General features: G+C 35.7%; 1 protein-coding gene across 1 annotated transcript in view; it reads right to left on the bottom strand.

Moving 5' to 3' along the window:
- Nucleotides 1-8,689: 8,689 nt before the first annotated feature.
- Nucleotides 8,690-20,104, bottom strand: part of Megf9 (multiple EGF like domains 9) — a 95,804-nt gene continuing 84,389 nt past the window's right edge. The window contains exons 5-6 of the mRNA XM_076845602.2: nucleotides 15,500-15,769; nucleotides 8,690-13,361 (exon numbers count right to left, since the gene is read on the bottom strand). Coding sequence (XP_076701717.2) covers nucleotides 12,910-13,361; nucleotides 15,500-15,769 — 722 coding nt within the window. The 3' untranslated portion in view covers nucleotides 8,690-12,909. The remainder of the gene's footprint in view (nucleotides 13,362-15,499; nucleotides 15,770-20,104) is intronic.

Here is a 20,104-nt window from a genome sequence, read left to right as displayed (position 1 = left end):
GAGGTCAGCAGAATTACTCCTTTTACAGGACTAAGAGCTACCTATTGACTTGCCCAAGATTCTAGAGCTGTGAGGCGTCATCTGGAAGATACATCTCTTTCCTTCAAAAGCAGATCCTCTTTGTGCTACAACCTATTATTTTATACAACCCAGAAAAAAAAGATTTTCTGTTGGCATTCCAATATTCACTGTAGGTCGCTGGGAAGCTCATAGCTATGTTAGGTGCTAACATAGCCTCTTTAATTTGAATTTTCTGGAATACTTCTATTTCCTCCTTGATATGCTTAAAGATTTAATGATCTCTCTCTCTCTCTCTCTCTCTCTCTCTCTCTCTCTCTCTGTCTCTCTCTCTGTCTCTATTTATTTATTTTGGTACTGGGGATTAAACCCCAAGGGCTCTTAACCACTGAGCCACATTCTCAGCCCTTCTTTTTAAAAAATATTTCGTTTAGAGATAGCATCTTGCCAAGTCACTTAGAGCCTCACTAAGTTGCTGAGGCTGGGTTTAAACTTTTGATCCTCCTGCCTCAGCCTCTGAGCTGCTGGGATTCCTGGCAGGCCCAACTGCTCCTGGAGATCTTTGTCTTTTAACACAAAAAAGTGAGATACAGGTTAAAAATAAATGAAGTTTTTTTTTTTTTTTTAATGATACTGGTGCTTTACCACTGAGTTACATTCCCAGCCCTTTTTATTTTTTATTTTGAGAAAGGGTCTTGCTATGTTACAGAGGCTAGCCTCAAACTTGCAATCCTCCTGCCTCAGCCTTCCAAGTCACTGGGACTACAGGCAGGCACCACTGTACCCGACTGTGAAGTTACTACCCAAGACAGTACCTGTCAACATTGCCATCTTTTCATTTTAGCACATGGAAATTCAAAATGCAACTGTTGTCAAACTCTGATTTTTTTTTTCCCCAGAGTTTGCAGACCTCTCTGTCTCAGACAATTCCTCTGGGGATTAATGGCCCATTGGAGTCTATACAATTTGCTTAATTACCACCAAATTATTATCTAAACTAAAACAGAATCTTAATAGACAATCTTTAATGTCTTTATCCTTGTCTGGAAGAACTTCATGTCTTGGCAAAAATAGCTTCTTAAAATGAGGCTGGATAATCCCTTAGCCATGGTGATTAAAGACAACAATGGCTCATTTAGAAAATGGGAGAATTAGAAAGCTGAGACATAGCCTGCTGGTTCTGCAAGCTACTGAAAATAAGGACAAGAAGGGGCAGGGCCAGAGCATCCACATATCAGAGGAGGTTTGCCTGTCCGCCAGGCCATGCCAAGGCCATGACATGTGAGTGCAATGCAGGCGGGGGCCAAGGGCTGCGCTCACTTGGTGGGAATGAGTTTCATCAGCACCATTCCAAGAAGGGAAGTAAACATCCCTGCTTGCAAGTGACATGGTGCTTCTTAAAAGTAACACTCTGGGAGCTGGGGGTGTGGCTCAGTGGTAGAGCACTTGCCTCACACATGCAAGGCCCTGGGTTTGATCCTCAGCACCACATAAAATAAATAAATGTATACACACACACACACACACACACACACACACATGTTTTTAAAAAGTAACACTCTATTTGGTTTGGGGCTTCATCTTGCACTCATTGACAACCTATGCACTGCAGTATACATGTACATTTTGCAATATGTACCAGTGATTCACTTATTCATTTACTGACATAATAGTGAGCTTTTTGTGGGAACCAGGGTCTGCGCTTGGCAATGGAAATACAAAGATGAAGACAGCACTGGTCCTCCAGTTGAACAGAAAATCTGAGAGCACAGATGAAAGAGAGGAATAACTGTGTCTGTCTACTCTCACACACTTCACTTCTGACACCAAATGTGTAGGTTTTCCAACGCTAAATGAGTCTCCAATTCTCTATGGACCCCAATGGGGTGTCCTACAATTTTATCCAATCCTGTCCACCTGGAGGTGGTGTCAGATCCCACAAGTACAGGACACACATCCCACAGGGCGGCCTCACTTCTGATGCCAATCTAAAGTCCAGGCCTCCCATGCTCTCGACTGGCTGTAAATTCAGGGTTCTCACGACTCAATCTTGTGGTCTGATAGTTTGCTAGAATGGATTACAGAACTCAGAAAAATAGTTCAATTATGCTTACCTGTTTATTGCAAAGAATATGACTCAGGAAGAGCCAAATGGAAGAGATGCATGGAGCAAGGTATGGGGGCGCAGAGCTTCCACACCCAGTTCTGATTTGCCAGCCTCCCAGAACCTGCATGAGTTCATCAGGCTGGAAACTCTCCAAACCCCTTCACTTAGAGTTTTGATGAAGGCCATTACATAGGCATGGGTGATTAAGTCACTGGCCACTGGTGATTAAACACAATATCCAGCCCTTCTCTCCCCAGAGGTTGGGAGGTGGGGTCAAAAATTCCAACCTCCTAATTGTGCATTTGGCTCCTTTGGCAAACAATATCCCCTTCTTCAGGAGTTTTCCAAAAGTCATCTATTAACTCAAGTGTGGCAGACATAGTAACAAAAGATGTTCCTTTCACCTTTATCACTCTGGAGCTATTTCAAGAGTCAGAGACAAAAACTAAAATTTAAAACAGAAGTTATCACATTGGAAATTTCAAGGGCTTTAAGATTCTCTGGTTAGGAACCAGATAAAGACAAAAATTTTATTTTTCTTGCATCACAATATCACAAGACAGTATCATCATCATCATCACCATCATCTTTATCCTGAATGAATGCTGGATTCTGTCCAATGCTTTCTCTGCATCTGTTGAGGTGACCATCATGTGCTTTTTCTTTTTGAGTCAGTGTAAATGGCATTGATTGATTTTCAAGTGTTAAACTCACTTATATATCGTTTTATTGAATTTGCTTATGTTTTCTTACACATATTTATGCCTATGTTCATGAGGGATATTGGTCTCTAGTTTTATATATGAAATATATAGTTTATATATATGCACATATATATATGCATACACACACACACACACACACACACACACACACACACATATATATATATATATATATTAGTCATAGGTGGACACAATACCTTTATTTTATTTATTCATCTTTATGCAGTGCTGAGGATCGAACCCAGTGCCTCACACATGCTAGGCGAGTGCTCTACCACTGAGCCCCAGCCCCAGCCCTGGTCTCTAGTTTTCTGGTGGTCTTTGTTAGTCTTATGCTAGCCTTACAGAACAAGTGGGGAAATATTGCTTCCTCTTTTTTTGAGAAAGTTTGTGTAGAATTGGTAAGAATTTTTCTTTAAATGTTTCTAGACTTCACCAGTAAAGCTTTCTGGACCTGGAATTTTCTTTATGGGAGGTTTTAAACTACAAGTTATTTCTGTAGTCCATATAGGACAATTTAGGATATCTGTTTCTTTTTGAGTGAGGATGGTAGACTGTATTTTTTAAAGAAGCTGTACCTTTCACCTAAGTCATCAAATTTATCACTTTTTAATGTCTGTAGAATCCACAGTAATTTCCCCTTTCCCCTCTCTTTTATGACATTGGGTTTTGTTGTTTTATTTGTGTATATGTGTGTGTGTGTGTGTGTTCGTGTTCTCTCCCTCTTCTTTTGATTTGCCTGATGATTTGGCTAGAAGTTTATCAATTTCGTTGAATTTTTCAAAGAACTAACTTTTAGCTCTATTGACTTTCTTGGTTTTGTTTTTATTTATTCTTCCTCTTTTTTTATTCCATACTTTTTGCTTCCTTTGAGTTTATTTTGTTCTTCCTCTTCTACTTTTTTAGGACAGAAACTTAGTTCATTGATTTGAGATCTTTCGTCTTTCCTAATATAGACATTTAATATTATGAATTTTCCTCTAAGTGCCTGTTAGCTGCATTCCACAAATTTGAAATGCTGTGGTTTTATTTTCATTCTGTTCAAACTACTTTATAAATTCTCTTCATTTCTTCTTTGACCTATGTGTCATTTAGAAGTTTAGTTTTCAAATATTTCAGAATTTTCCTGACACATTTGTTACTGATTTTAATTTAATTTTGATATGATCAGAGAACATATTTTCGATCAGTCAATATTTTTAAGTTTGTTGCATCTTATTTTATGACCTAGTATATGGTCTATCTTGGTAAATGTTCCATGTACAGTCAAAAAGAATGTACAGCCTGATATCATTGGTTGGAGCATTCTATATATATTAGATCAAGTTGGTGATAGTGTTGTTCAAATATCCTATATCCTTACAGGCTTTCTGTATATTTGTTCTATACATTAAGAGAGGTATTGTAATCTCTATAAATGTAGTTTTGTCTATTTTTCCTTTTAGTATTATCAGACTTTGTTTCATGTATTTTGAAGCTCTGTTATTAGGTGAATACACATATAGGATTGTTGTATCCTTTTGATGAATTTCTTTTTTTTTTTTTTTCTTTTTGGTACCAGGGATTGAATTCAGGGGCACTCAACCACTGAGCCACATCCCCAGCCCTTTTTTGTATTTTATTTAGAGTCAGTGTTTCACTGAGTTGCTTAGTGCCTTGCTTTTTCGCTGAGGCTGGCTTTGGATTCACAATCCTCCTGCCTCAGCCTCCAGAGCTACTAGGATTACAGGTGTATGCCACCGGGCCTGGCGAATTTATTTTTTTACCACTTTGAAATGCATGTTTTGTTTTGTTTCTTTGTTCTTTAACATAGATATCACCAAGTTATGCTGTTTCCTTCTAAATATTTTCTTTGTATATTTCTTCAACATATTGCATCCATGTGTACCTTATTAAAAAATTTCACTGTAAAACATTATATATATTCTAGTGTGTGCATACACATTATATGCAAATACTATTCCATTTTTATTAGACACTTGAACATCTGCAGATTTTGACATTTTCAGGGAGTTCTGGAAATAATCCTCCATGGATACCAATGGATGACTGTACAGTGAAAATCCATGTACCCACACACAGCTTAAGAAATAGAATATTTTCAAGACCTTCAAAGCCATCTGTGCATCCCCCACCCCTTCCAAAATTAAATTGACTTTTGTATCAATTAATTACTTGTTTTTATTTATAGTTTTCTTACGTATTTCTAAATAACATAGTATTCTATATCCCATTTTTGGTCCTTCTATACAAGAAATTATCTGTATATATTCACTGTGACTTGATTTTCTTGTTCAACATTGTGTTTTGGGGATTCATCCACATTGATTTTAAATATATCATTTATATATATAATATATATATATATAAATGTAATTCACACATTTTCCACTACTGCATAAAATTCTTTTCAAAGTATATGAATAGACCGCAGTCTAACTATTCTTCTATTGACAGACATCTGTGCTGTTTCCAATTATTTTACTCTGATAAATAATGCTGCAACCAAGATTTTTAAATATTGCTTTTGGTGTACTTACAAAAGAGTTTCTCTGAATTATACACCAGGAGTGAAACTTCATGCACATATTCAAATATCCCATTTTTCTTAACTTTCATTCTGTTTTTAATGATGCTTCCTAATATTTCTTAATAACTTTGCATTAGACTAAATCCCTATTGTCAAACATTTAGAATCTGCCTTCAGTTTTTGGAATTGTGTACATAATTCTGGAAAACAAAAATTTTGAGCAGAAGTCTCTGCTTTTTAGGTTATTTTCTTATGAAGTATTCCCAGGAGTGCAATTTTAGATCGAAACCAATTTTCCAATTGTACCAATTCACATTCAGTGGGAGGGTATTTTATTGCTGAAAAACATGAGGTAATCCCCATCCAAGTAATTGTTAATCCCTTGGGATCACAGATCCTTTGAGACTATGATTAAATGCACAGACCTTCTCTTAAAAACAAAACAAAAAACAAAAACTCACAATTACATTCATAAACAAAACAACATGGGGCTGGGGTTGTGGCTCAGTGGTAGTGTGCTTACCTAGCAAATGCAAGGCCCTGAGTTCGATCTTCAGCACCACATAGAAATAAATAAAATAAAGGTATTGTATCCAACTGCAACTAAAAAATAATTTAAAAATACAATTTCAAGGGTTTCTTAGATATTTTGAATAAATAAGAAATATCCTTCTCTCAGTTCATTTTGAGTTGCTCTTAACAAAATATATGAAGCTGGAATCTGTATAAGGAGTTTGCCAGGCTAATGACTCAGGAGGCTGAGGCAAGAGGATTTCAAATTAGAAGCTAGCCTGGGCAACTTAATAAGACCCTGTCTCAAAACAAAATTAAGGGTTGGGGGAGGCTGAGGATGTAGTTCAGTAGTAAAGCACTTGCTTAGCCCGCACAGGGCTGTGTGTTCAACTACAGTACCACACACACAGAAAAAAAAAAAAAAAAGAAGAGAAAAAAGAAAAAAAAGATACAGGGAGAGAAAGAGAGAGACAGAGATATTACTATTTGTCTCATGGTTCTGGAGATTAAAGAGCAAGATGCCAGCTCTGGTAAGGGCTGCATGGTAAATGGCATTCAAGAATGTCAAGCAGCATATGGAAGAAGGATTCAGGGAAGGTAAGGCTCACTTATAACAAATTGCTCTTGTGAGATTTCTTCTGAGATGAGAACATACTCCCATGAGAAAAGCATCAATCCATCCTCAGACCTAATCACCTCCCTCGAGGCCCCATCTCCGAAGGCTTCCACTACCTCAACACTGCCACACTGGGGACCAAGTCTCTAGCACATGACTCTGGGGGACAAACCACAGCAGTCCTACATGCTGCACATAAGATTTCTTATGATACTTCACCAAAATTTCACAAACGAACTCTTTATTTGGTACCTTATCTCGCAAACCACCATTGAGTGAGCATTTACAGTCCACAGCAATATTCCAGATGCCAGAGGCAGAAGAACAAATCCTCCTGGTTTCAAGGAATACAGAGTCTTCCAGGCAAGAGAGAAACCCAAAAGCATTGACAGTAAAATATATGCAGTTAGAAAGGTATTCATTAGCCAAAATGCAGGTACAATTAAGGATCAAAAAACTTTCCTTTATCAAAGCGTTGTAAAAAATGAATAAACACTCCCAAAGATGCTTTAAATAAAGGAAATAATACCATCCAAAAGATTTCATATAACCTGGCATATATGGGAAATTTATCATGAGTTTAATATGATTGGATTAAAATGGTAGTGAATGTGGGCAGAGCTGAGGCTCCTCCTTATGTGGGGCACAGATTGAAAAAATAGTATTGACACACAATTTTTGCAGTTGGTCTGACAACACAAAGGAAACCACAAAAGATTTCCTTCCAAACACTTCATTTATTACCCAGGCCAACTCTTATTACATACAAAGAAAATATTTTGCCTGTTTTTTCCTGCAACTGTCTAAAAAGCAGTGTTCAATTCGGAATAAAATGTTTCAAACCAACTTCTTATTAATATAATCTATAAACACGTTGTAAAATTAATATTGTATGATGGCTTTCATTTTTGTAAGCAGAAGTATTAGAAAGCCTTACAATAATTAATACAATTTCCTTATAAAATTGCCTTGAAAAACTTATAGGTAAAACTATGATTTTAATATTCACTTAAAATGCTGATTTTCAACCTATTGATTAATGCTTCTCATATATCATCTCATGAAAATATTTTGCTGTTTGTAATTTAGCTAAATTTTTGAAACATAACTAAGCACAATGGTTACTTTGATGTTACTGATTTAATTATAATGGAACAAATGAAATGTGTTTAAACATATGCATCTTGTATTCCTATGGAAAATGAATACAACTAATTTTGATAATACAGTCTAGTCAATGTCTTGATAGACTTTCATCAAAAGTATATTTAGATTCATATTTACTTTCTCTAGAAATTATCATTTGTTTAGAATTCTGCCATAGTTAATTCTGTTCCCTTAGGGTAGTTCCCAATTCAAGTGCATCACAGAACTACATGTACTAATATATAAAGTGTTATATAGTTACACAATCTGTTTTCTCATGTGACTAGAAAGGAAAAAACAAGTTTTAAAATATAAATACCAACTGAGGTACAGTAAATCAAGTTTATAAAGCTCTCAGCAAAAAGAAATGCTTGACTTATTTTTTTCTTCTGTTTCAAAGTACCCCTTAGAGCTGGCTGTAGTGGCACATATGTGTAATCTCAGCAACAGAGGAGGCCATGGCAGGAGGATTGCAAGTTTGAGGCTAACCTCAGAAATTTAGCAAAACCTTGTCTCAAAATGAAATAAAAAGATCTGGGGATGTGGCTCTGTGGTAAAGGTTCCTGGGCTTAATCTTCAGTAACACACACACACACACATGTACATTTGCCACAAAGCACCCTTAGATCTCTAGATGGCATGCCATTAAACATTGTTTAACTGTCAGAATAAAAGATCTTCAAGTGTACCTTAAAATAATAAAAAGGTGTAGTCTCATTATGATTAACTAATCATCACAAAGAACATGGTTTATGTTCAGATTTCTACTAAAAAAAAGGAAATTCCTCATAGATGTGAAAAAAAATCTGTATAAAAATTCCATAGAAATACCAATGAATTTAATAGGGGAAGAAAAGCACAAATACGAGTACATATTAATATGTATTTTCTTCTCAGGTGTTTGTTTATTTTAAGAAAGGGAATCTTCTTCATGTGGTATTTTTCTCCAAGTAGAAAACATTCTTTAAATATTCTTAACCACACAGACCTATATCAACTTTGACCACACAAAAGAGTAAAACAACAAATCTACAATAGGTACAAATTATATACATTTATTAATAATTTTAAATAACACTCTTGTATAAATTCTTTCATATATTCAAATCATACACAAATTTAGAAATGCATCATGAAGCCTAGTACAGCACATGAGTGAAACATGTTTTTAAAATTTGTGTTAGAATTGTAGTGACATAAATACAAGTTTAATGTTTCAGAAACATTCCCTAATTACTTGGGATGAAATTTAACTTGTTACAGAGTGCTTGTGCCTAGCATTAAAACTTGACTTAAATTCATTTTGCTTTTGGACTAATTTGAATCTGAGGTCCTGGGCTCACATTCTAGGCCTGCTGCTTTAGTTATTGCATATGCATAAGTAACAAGAAGGAGTCCCCATTGCTTTGGAAAAAGCATCATTCAACCACTGATGTTTTAATGATTCATAACCTTTATAGTCCATTTGATCCTGGTTTGACTTCTTCAGATGAATCAGTGTGTTCTTCCTGCTTTTCCCCTTGGAATAGTGACTGGCTCAGGATTGAAGAGAAATATATGTTAACCTTTCCTGACTCCCAGCACACATCAAACCCACTTTAGCTCCCAAACTCCTTACTCTCAAGATCAAAAGAAACCAAAGGTTCTTTGTGGATGAGGCCAGGAAGACTTTCTTAGCTCTAACTTCTCTGAATACTTTGCAAGAGAGCTTTCTTTGAGATGAGGAAATTCAACTCCTAACCACATAACCCAAAATAGGAGAACCAGTAGATACTAATTACAGGTGGTGTTATATTTACCAAAAAGTGTGAGACCAATGATGTAATAACCCAGTTCTAATTAAATCTTCCAAAAATAAGTACTGTTGCTTTAGCTCCTCATTTCCACAATAGCACAAGAAGGGCTAAATATCTTGAAGACAGTCAGCTGACCAAAATCAACTAGGAAGTCAATGAGTACTTCTCTGATGGTCAATTATCCTGGGAATATTAAAGTTGGAGAGTAGCCATATAATTCAAGGCTGATATAAACCCTGTTCAAAAATCTCTCTCTTCCCATTCCATATATCTGATTTGTTCTTATCTCTTAAAATCCAGATCTCACTGGGAAAAGTTAAACACTGGGTCCATGGGACCTCAGGATAAATATGAGTTTTAAAAAAAATTATCACTTTTTTCCTATAGTTGAAGAAATTCCATTAATAAGAGAGCCCTGGGAGGTAGAGTGGAGGGAGGGGGAAGTAAGGGAGGACGAAGACATACTTAACAATACTACCTAAAGTATCTAACTATCAGAAATGCATAAAGGCTTATTAAAATGAATTAATGAAGATAAAAGTATCACTTAATAGCCTCTGCCATTTCAACGTTGGTATTATCTTGTTGAAATAAAACAGCTCATTCCTAATCCCTAGAATTTTTATTCTTCTAAAGGACTGCTGGGATCCCATTGCTGGATGCCAGAGTTCGCAGGGATGCCTTCAGAGGAAGCAACAGTGTGCAGTGCTTCATTTCTTACCAACTTCCTAGTCTGACTTCAGTGGTAAAACAACTCATGATTGATTTGTATTTTGGAGCAAAATTATTTCCACAAGCAAAAATGCAGGGTCACTAAAGAAAATTATTTAAAACACATATTAAGGCCTTAATATTTTTCCTTTGTGAAAAACTAAGAACATGATCTAAGAGTTGTTAACAAGATAAACATTGTGATTCAATTTTTTGCAATATCTTTTAAGGTCTGTTTCAAGGAATCTATATGTGGCCAGAATCCTAACTGGTTAGTTTTGGCTCTTAGACTCCAACAGACACTCTTTCTTTCTTTATTGGATTAACTTCTGTTTAACACATTTATTTTTCACCAGCCTCAATCCTGACTTCTTTTGGCAGGAGGTGGGGTATATGAGAAAGGCAGGTATGTCACTTTATATAATTCCTTAGAATTTCAGGACACAACCTCTACATTAATGCAGCAACTTCTGAGGAAACCAAGCTTCCCCTCCCTGCTTGAAGGGAGTAGATCACCTAAATGAAGCAGAAATGGCAGTTTTGTTTTCTTATCACTAATGCTGGCTTCAGATAGTAATCTTCCTGTGTTCTTTCCAGAGTCCTTCCTAGATCTATGGCTCTGCATTGTACCTGGTAATGACAAAAAATTAGAAACATCGACAATGGGACTCTTCCTCCCAGCCTTCTTATGTGTGTGGCTAGGCAATTTTTGCATCGATGTATAGTTGAAAGAACATGTGCTTCAGAGTTGGAAGTCTTCATTCCAAGCCTAATAATGACACACATTGAGGATCCTTGAGTAAGACATTCAGCCCCCCTGTGCCCTCAGTCTCCTCATTTAAATATGGGTAGAATGATTACTTTCTCAGGGGCTATGGTAGGAACAAAGGGCACACACATGGAAAAGTGCTTTGTAAACTACAAAGATCAATAGAAATATGAAATAACTTTAATATAATATAATGTCTACTCTTGTGATCAATGGTCAAATATGCAGAATATCCTCAGGTTACCAGAAGCAGATTCTATGCCTACCTATCCTCTAGAACATCATTTCCAAACCCTGAGAACATTGTAGGGGTCTCCTATAAAAGGTAACAAATTCTAGGGTTTTATCTTAGAAAGTTAGTCAAAGGGGTCAACTTAGATTTCCTAGGTCTAAGAAGTCTTCATTTTTTTCTGTCCCATTGTTTGCTGTTCCTCCTGATAAATATCTGTATTTGACTTCTGGTCACCTTTCTTAGCTTGCTTAATCCACAATCTGTCAATATCATAATAAATGAGAGCAACAGTAGTTGGCCTCCAGGAGTTAAAAAAAAAATTCAACTACAGAGCTACCCTCTAACCAGACAATAAGATTATGGAAGAACTATAGCACTGCAAAGAGAGGCCAAATGAGTGATGGGCTATGTTCAATTATAAGAGTTTTTTTGTTTTGTTTTTTTTTGAGGGGAAGATATAAATAGTTCACAGGCATTAAAACCAGGGATCCCAAGTGAGATGATGGCTTTTCTTTTGAAAATCAAATATTTCTATCCTTTGGAAGACTAACTTTTACATTTAGGAAAAAATATTTCAATGAGAATGTTTTATATTAATATATGCAAAACATATAGAATGGCTAGTGTCTAATTAGGTGAGTGTTTTGGAGAATGTAGCCTGTGTCCCAGCTTAACAATTATTGACTTCAAAATCTATTGCTTGAATCTATAGTAGGTCAAAGAGCATATAACTCTACTTTTAGGTTGAGAAAGGAAAGAAAGATTAGAAACATTCAACCTCTTATAAATTTTAACAATGTCCAAAGAGGGACTAAAAATGACTAATGCTCACCAGAGTCCCAGCTCTAGCAATATTGCCATCTATTTTACAGTTTTTTAACCAATACCCATATTTTCTTTTTACAGGGCCATTAACTGCTGTACAAATAAATTCTAGATGATAAAATATGACATGATTTTTTTTTACAAATAGATACAAATACAATGTTGACCAGATATGCTACATTAACTATGTACACCTTATTTCTCTAGAGGCAGGAATATTCCTATTTTTAGACAATTTATCATTTACACAGAGCCCCTGAGGAGGACCATCAGCTTCCTGCTCCCCTAATGCTGCCTTCTGTTCTCTACCATTAGAAGCTCATCCTGTGCTTTAATCTCATCATTGAGTGAGAATCCTGGGAGGAAAAAAATCAAGCCCTTCTAAAGATCTTCTTGGGACTTTTCTGCCTTTATTCTAGAAACCATCAAGATTGGTTATTGTGATATAGCATAGACACCATCTTTTCCTCAATGATGTCTTTTAGGAGAGTAAAATCAAAATAATCCCTGGCCCTCCTTTTAAAAAAAAAATATGTTTCAGGAATGGAGATGAAGTCTTCTAGCAGTCCTTTCCTCCCTTCCCAACCATCATCCTGTTACTGTTGGCAAGGCGAACACTTCCCCAACAGTCTATTTGGAGGTCAAAGAGGATTTGGGCTGCACTATGGGGTTCAGCCTTTCCATACTCCCATGTGGTTTGGTACAAAAATATACTTTACTTCAGGTCCTTAATGACTGAATGCTTCAGATCTTCATGGCAATACTAAAAGCAATAGATAGGCTAAGCGCATTACAGATCTGTACCTGCAAATTTCAGATGCACTATTTGCCTTTGCTTTCTCAGCAAACTCTACCCAGGCTTTGTCTGGCTCAAGGGCTGATGCTGTTTTAGTAAGCACTGTAGTTTAACAATCCAGCTCCTTAGGCTTTGTAGTTATGCATGGGTGTCGTCAGGGTCAGCTGCCCATTGGGAGCCACTTCATTGCCATCATCTTCCAACAGTCCTGACACATCTGCATTGGGAATGCTGTCATGGTAGCTGCTAAAACTGATATTATCTTCTTTCAGCTCGATGGTCCAAAAGGGGGCATTGAGTTTCCGGTTTTGGTACTCACGGTACATATATACGGCCCCGACAAATCCCATTAGCAGCACCACCACAATGATGATGACTGTCAAAATGATGATGTTAAATTGGGTCCATGATACATCAGCTAAAGCTGAAGTGCTATTTTCAGAAGAGCTTACTGAAAAGATAGTCTGCAGGGTTGTGGGGGTAAATGTACTATTTATAACAGGGGTGGGCACTGATGTGGTCAAAGAGGCATTGGAAACCAAAATGGTAGAACCTTCAGGTGTTGGAACAATAACTTCTGAAAATAAAAAACAGAGAATGAAATGTAAAAGACAAAATTATCTAGTTTCAAGAAACAATAAAAGAATACACATGGGAGTGGAAGTGGATGTGGGATGTTGACATGGTACTTTGCTTTAAGATAATGCAAGTTAAAAATAATTTTTAAAGAAATACAGTGATAAGAATCAGAGTCTTGGAAGCTAACTTGTTACATTCCTGGCTATTCTCCAATATGCGTAATATCTCTATTAAAATCTTTGAGAAAACTCCTATGTTGGAGTTTTCTTTCTTTTTTTTTTCTTTAGTATTTATTTTTTAGAAGTAGTTGGACACAATACTTTAATTTTGTTTATTTATTTTTATGTGGTGCTGAGGATCGAACCCAGGGCCTCGCATGTGCTAGACAAGCGATTTACCTCTGAGTCACAATCCCAGCCCCAATGTTGGAGTTTTCTATCCTTCTTCACTTATGGATAGAATCCTATAAATTCCTGTAAAGGCAGTAAAGATGCCACTACTGAGTTCTAAATCACATGGTTAAAAGTGACAGAGATAGATGGCAATCATTTGACTTATAAGCCCAACATGTCTGATGGCATTTCATGAGGAAGGTAAAATTTCCTGAAACAAATATTTCCTTTAAATACACCTGAAAAACACAATTCAAGTGCTCAAATTTGATGTCCTCCAACAGAAAAAACAAGCTTCCTTTAATTCCAGGTGTGGTAATTCTTCCTTTGTGTAGCTTATAGCTATTTTATAATTAAGGTACTAGACTTTGTACTAGTGCAGCACAGCTTAGTGGAAGGATCCAAGGCTTTGGACTCAAACAAAATTATGTTGCTATAGATAAGTCAATTTTGTTTCTTTTCTTTTTCTTTCTTTCTCTCTCTCTCTTTTTTTTTTCTTTCTTTTTTTTTTTTTTTTTTTTTTTTTTTTTTTTTGTGATGCTGGGATTGAACCCAGGACCTCATACCTGCTAGGCCAGCCAGCATTCTACCCTTGAGCTACAACCAGCCTGATAGGACAATCTTTTTAAAACCTCGGTTTCTCACCTGTTAAACGAGAGTAATAATGTCACAATTCTTGGGCAGAATCAAATGAGATAATGCCCTATACAGCACTATCACAGTTAATGCTTACAGTACTTGGCACATACTTACTAAAATTATTATTGTTGGTGTTATTATTATTCATTACCATAAGTCAGCCAAATAAATTTATCTGAAAAGGGGCAAAGTTTATATTACTTAATAACTTAAAATAAAAACACAAAAAAACCAAAAAAACTCCTATCCACTAATTAGGTATTCCTTGGTATAGATAAAGTATGAGCAAGGTCTGCCTCCCAAATGGAAAAGAGAATTGAGTGACAAGGACTTCAGTGATAGGTTCAATCTGAGTCCTTCAGCCTTGATCACAAAAATATAAGGATATCAAGAAAATAGCAGAAAATTTGCACCTGCCACAGACCAAGTGCGTGTCAACCTAGTATTCAGCATTTGTTAGAATAGTAGATTGGATTGTAGAACATGCTCTAATCGCTCAGTGTCCTAATAATCTCCAAATATCCCTAGCTCATCATGAATTTATAATCATTAATTGTTTCTAAATCTTTACTGAAATTCCCTAGAAGAAATATTCTGCCATGTAAATAACTTTAAAAAAACCCTAAAGGAATATTAATACTATTTCTCCCATCACACATGGAATAACTTAAGCCCAAAATTTGGACAGATGTTGAAATAAACTCTATTCTCAGCTGGAATTTCTAACCAGATGATAGGACCCTACTTGAAAAGACCTTTGATGATCGCTGAAAGTGATGAGAATAAAGGAAGAAAAGGATAAAAGGAACGATAGGACTTTAAAATTATTAACATGAAAATAAAGGTAGATGAAGGGAAAACGTGAGAACACTTGGTCTCACTGTCGCAATGACTTTGTCTTGGTTCTCAAATTTCTGGAGTTGACTTTGGAACATCAGGAGAGAAGCAGGAAGGGAAGGAAACCTCTGTAGGCAAATATCTATCAAATTCTATTTCCAAAAATTCCTCTGGTGAGATTGGACGGTTTTAAAGCTAAAGGTAGCGGTTTTGAAATTTTCAGTGCTAGGCTTAGATATTAAAAATACAATCTTAGGTGAAGTTTTACCTTTCTTGATGCAATTTCTCTCGAGGTCTTGAACATAACCTTCTAGGCAGTTCTCACACCAGAATCCAGTAGTGTTGTGGAGGCAGTTGATGCATTCACCACTCTCGGGCTTGCAAATCTTTGGACTTTTATCTGGATCCACATGACCATGACACTGGCATGGTGTACAAATGCTGTCAGAATTGTAATAGCCATTTTCACATGTATTGCAGTTTGGGCCTGTATAACCATCTTTACACTGGACACATTTAGGTCCCAATTCATTCGATTCTAAAAGAGAACATCAAATTAATTTAATAAAATCTCAAGCTATAATTAAAAATACAAAATAACTTTTAGTCCTCAAATATATTTATAAAATCCTCCTTACTATTTCTTTTCAACATTAAGAGATATGCGGAATCAACTTAACAACCTAATTTATTTACTAGTTTTCCAGCTTAACATAGAAAAGATGGGACTCTCCTGAGAACCTATTCAGGTAGAATGAGAAGGTGAAAGAAAAATCCTTAAGTTGGGAGTCCAAATAATTGTGATGGTAGCTGTTCTGAAAAATGCCCAGTTTTTTTTTTTATTCCTTCTCTTTTTAGACATGAAAAATTGGAGAAATTATTGCTTTAATGAACATTTCCTCCATCTCTTCCCTACTTAAATTCTGGTATATTCCCATACCTCTATTTTTGGTCTTTTTCACTTGTCACCCTGTTCATTCTCCCAGGTGAGCGCATCCACTCACACGAATGACAATTCCAAAATGTGTATTTATAGTCCATTTCTCTGTCTAAAATTCCAAACAAAGTAACTTGTATGGCTGGATCCACAAACATTTCAAGCTTAATATAAATTATTGTCCTTGACGTCTTCCCTTCCTAAGTCCTATATTCTTCCAATGTTCGATGAATGGTAGCAATTTACATCATCTTTCCTCAGTCTTCCTCCCCAACTCCTACAAGCAGTTATAAATTCACATCAATCATGCCGCATTAAAATCTTTCCAATCTACTTATATCTCTCGCCATATCCACTAAGGGATCTTAGTTTAGGCCTTCATCGTTTCTCACCTAGATTACTGCCACTACTTACTAAGGTGTCTCTTTAACGATGGGCACTTTATATTCTCTATGCTCTTCCCCATAACACTGCATTGCATTTGTTTGTATGTTAGTTTCTCCACTAGAAATAGTGAGTTCTGAAAGCATGAAACTATCTGAATTGGTTGTCCTACCCTTAGTCCATAGTGTGAGTACAATATATGTTCTGGAACACATACATGCAGGTCAAATTGGACTGGTCAGGTCCCTATTCAGCTTTTTTCTTTGATTTCCCACTCAATTCTACATAAATACATTTCTAGATGTCCCAATCCTCATTCTTCAAGGCCCAGTTCAAATGTTACCTGGTTCATGAAGATTTTTCTAAAGTCCCAGTAGGAAGTTATCCTCTCCCCTCTAAACTCTTATTAAATTTATATCTGACTACTCTCTGTCTGAGGTATGGCTATGTCCCTTTATATTCACTCCACATGTATTATTAACATTAACCAAACATTAGGAATGAAGATAAAATGTTAAAAATATAGACATGATTTCTGTCTTTATGGACAGAAATCCTCTGTACCTGGAAAAGGCACAGAGGATTCCAAGCATATTGCTTTTGTAAGGCACCATCTTTCAAAAGAAAGTAAATTTAGTCAGCTATTCAATAATCATTTATAAAGCAACTATCATATGAGCCAAGGACCAATATAACTTTTTTTTTTAAAGAGAGAGAGAGAGAGAGAGAGAGAGAGAATTTCAATATTTATTTTTCAGTTTTCGGCGGACACAACATCTTTGTTTGTATGTGGTGCTGAGGATCGAACACGGGCCGCACGCATGCCAGGCGAGCGCGCTACTGCTTGAGCCACATCCCCAGCCCCGACCAATATAACTTAAATTCTTATTTATAATTCCTATAAAGTTCTAAAATCTTAAATTCTTGACACCTGTAACACATCAATATGCTTATAAAAATAAGAAAACCACCGTAGAATTCTGATATGATTGATGCAGGTTTAGGTGCTAATACATAATATTTTCATATTTCTAACTCTATAACAGTCCTAATTTATCCTAAATGGTTACTATATACTTACACAAATAATGATAATTAATAAGGTATGTTACCTAAATGTATAACCTTTTATAAAAAATTTCCTAATATTCATTCCCATGTTCAATGGAATACCCTTCCTTTTGTGTCCCATTATATTCTATAAATAAATTTGCTACTTTTCATGCTATATCTATGTGCCTTCCTCTCTACTAGACTGCCAAATCTTTTATAACAAGGTCCATAGTTCACTTTTTAGATCTTGGTATCCCTTGTCTAATATGATGTCAAGCATGTACCAGGTGCTCAATTACTATTTTTGGAATCAGTGAAAGTATCTATATGACCTTTCTATGAGAAGAGGAGTAAATGTGCCAGTTCCCATTACCAGGTATGGCAGCTAATTTTCAAAATGGAGCCTAATGCTCCTGCCTACAATTCACACTCTTGTGTAGTACCCTCCCACACTTGATAGGATAGACATATGAAACCAATCTCTGTTTCAGAGACTAAATTACAAAATGCATTGCAGCTTCCATCTTGTTCTCTTGGATCATTCACTCTTAGGGAAAGCCAGCTGTCATGCTGTAAAAACATTTAAGTAACTCTATAAAGAGGTCCACATGGTGAATAATAGGAGACTTTTGCCTCTGGCAAGCTACATGAGTAAGCCAACTTAAAAGCAGATACTATAGTCCCACTTAAGCGTTCAGATCACTGACTACAGCCCTGGATAACATCTTGATTATAACCGCATGAGAAATCTCAGGCCAACACAAACAATGACAGAAAAAGTTAAATAAATTGGGTTTTCTTGAAATTAAAAATTTTTGTGCTAAAAAGAATATCATGAAGAAAGCAAAAAAAAATTAAATCATAGGATAAAATAAAATATCTACAAATCATACATCTTTAAAAAAATTTTTTTTAGTTGTAGATGGACACAATACCTTTATTTTATTTATTTGTTTTATGTGGTGCTAAGAATCAAACCTAGTGCTTCACACGTGCTAGGTAAGCGCAATACCACCGAGAAAACCCAGTCCTCATACATCTTTCTTTTTTAACATTTTTTTTTCAGTGCTTATGTTTAAGCCCAGGGCCTTGGAATGCTAGGCAAGTGGTCTTCCCCATGCCATCCTCAGCCCCTATAAACCATATCTCATAAGGGACTTGTATCTAAAACTCTTTTAACTCAATAATAAAAAGATAAACAATCCAATTTCAACATGAACAAAAGATAAATAGATATTTCTCTAAGAAAAATATGCAAATGGTCAGTAGGCACACAGTTATAAGAAAAGTGCAAATTAAAGCCACAATACAATAACGTTTCCCATCCACTAGGATGGCTATAATTATAAAAAGACAATATTAAGTTTTAGTGAGGGTGTGGAGAACTTAGAACTCTCATAGAGTATTGGGGAAAATGAGAATGTAAAATGGTGTACTCACTTTGGAAAATAATCTGACAATTCCTCACAGAGTTAAACAAAGTTAAGCTACTATATGATCCAGCAATTCCACTCCTGGTTATATACAAAAGAGAAATGGAGATACTTGTACACACAAAAACAAATGTTCACAACAGTATTATTTGTAATGGACAGAAAACAGAAACAACCCACATGTCCATCAACTGATGAATGGATAAGCATGATGTGAATATCCATAGAATGGCATAATATTTGTCAAACAAAAGGAATGAAGTGCCAGTATATGTTGCAACATGAATGAACATTGAAAATACCCCATGTAAAAGAAGCCAAATACAAAAGGCCGCATATTGTAGATTCCATTTATATAAAACGTTCAGAACGGGCAAATCCACAGAGAAGGAAAATAGGTTAGTGGTTGCCTAAGGCTAGAGGAAATGAGAATGATTGCTAATGGTTATAGAATTGTTTGTTTTATTTTTTGAGATTTTTGATGGGAAGAGGTGATGACAGTGTTCCAAAACTGACTGTGATGATGGTTGCACAACATTGTGAATATACATTAAAAAACATTTAACTTTACATGTTGAATAAATTGTATGGAATGCAAATTATATCTCAATAAAGCTGCAATTTTAAAAGAAAGGCTGGGGAAGAAGAAAAGAAGGAAGAACCTAACCAGGATTATCCAGCTAAGCTGCTCTCAAACACATAACAGAAAATATGGGAAATAATGAATATTTATTGTTTTAAAGCACTAAATCTTAGGGTAATTGGTTATAAAGCAATTGATAATTAATACACCAGGAATATATGGCATTAACTGTATTTGTAAATAACTGTATAAACATAATCAGCCCACATTATTAAGCACCTTGGAAGAACTAATTAGTAATTATACCTTCAAATAGGTGAGCAAAAGTTGCTCAGTTCCTGTATTAACTAATTGTGACGGTTTTTAGATATTTTAAGTATCATTTCACATATATATTTGAGTTAGATTGTAAATTCCTAAAAAGGAAAATTTTGCTGCTTTTATAACTTCCTTCCACCTATACATCCAGAACTTGATTCATCG

The sequence above is a fragment of the Callospermophilus lateralis genome, chromosome 2, assembly GCF_048772815.1.
Source record: "Callospermophilus lateralis isolate mCalLat2 chromosome 2, mCalLat2.hap1, whole genome shotgun sequence".
Classification (NCBI taxonomy): Eukaryota; Metazoa; Chordata; class Mammalia; order Rodentia; family Sciuridae; genus Callospermophilus; species Callospermophilus lateralis.
The sequence above is the reverse complement of the archived record's forward strand: the minus strand, read 5'-3'. Positions and strand labels throughout refer to the sequence as shown.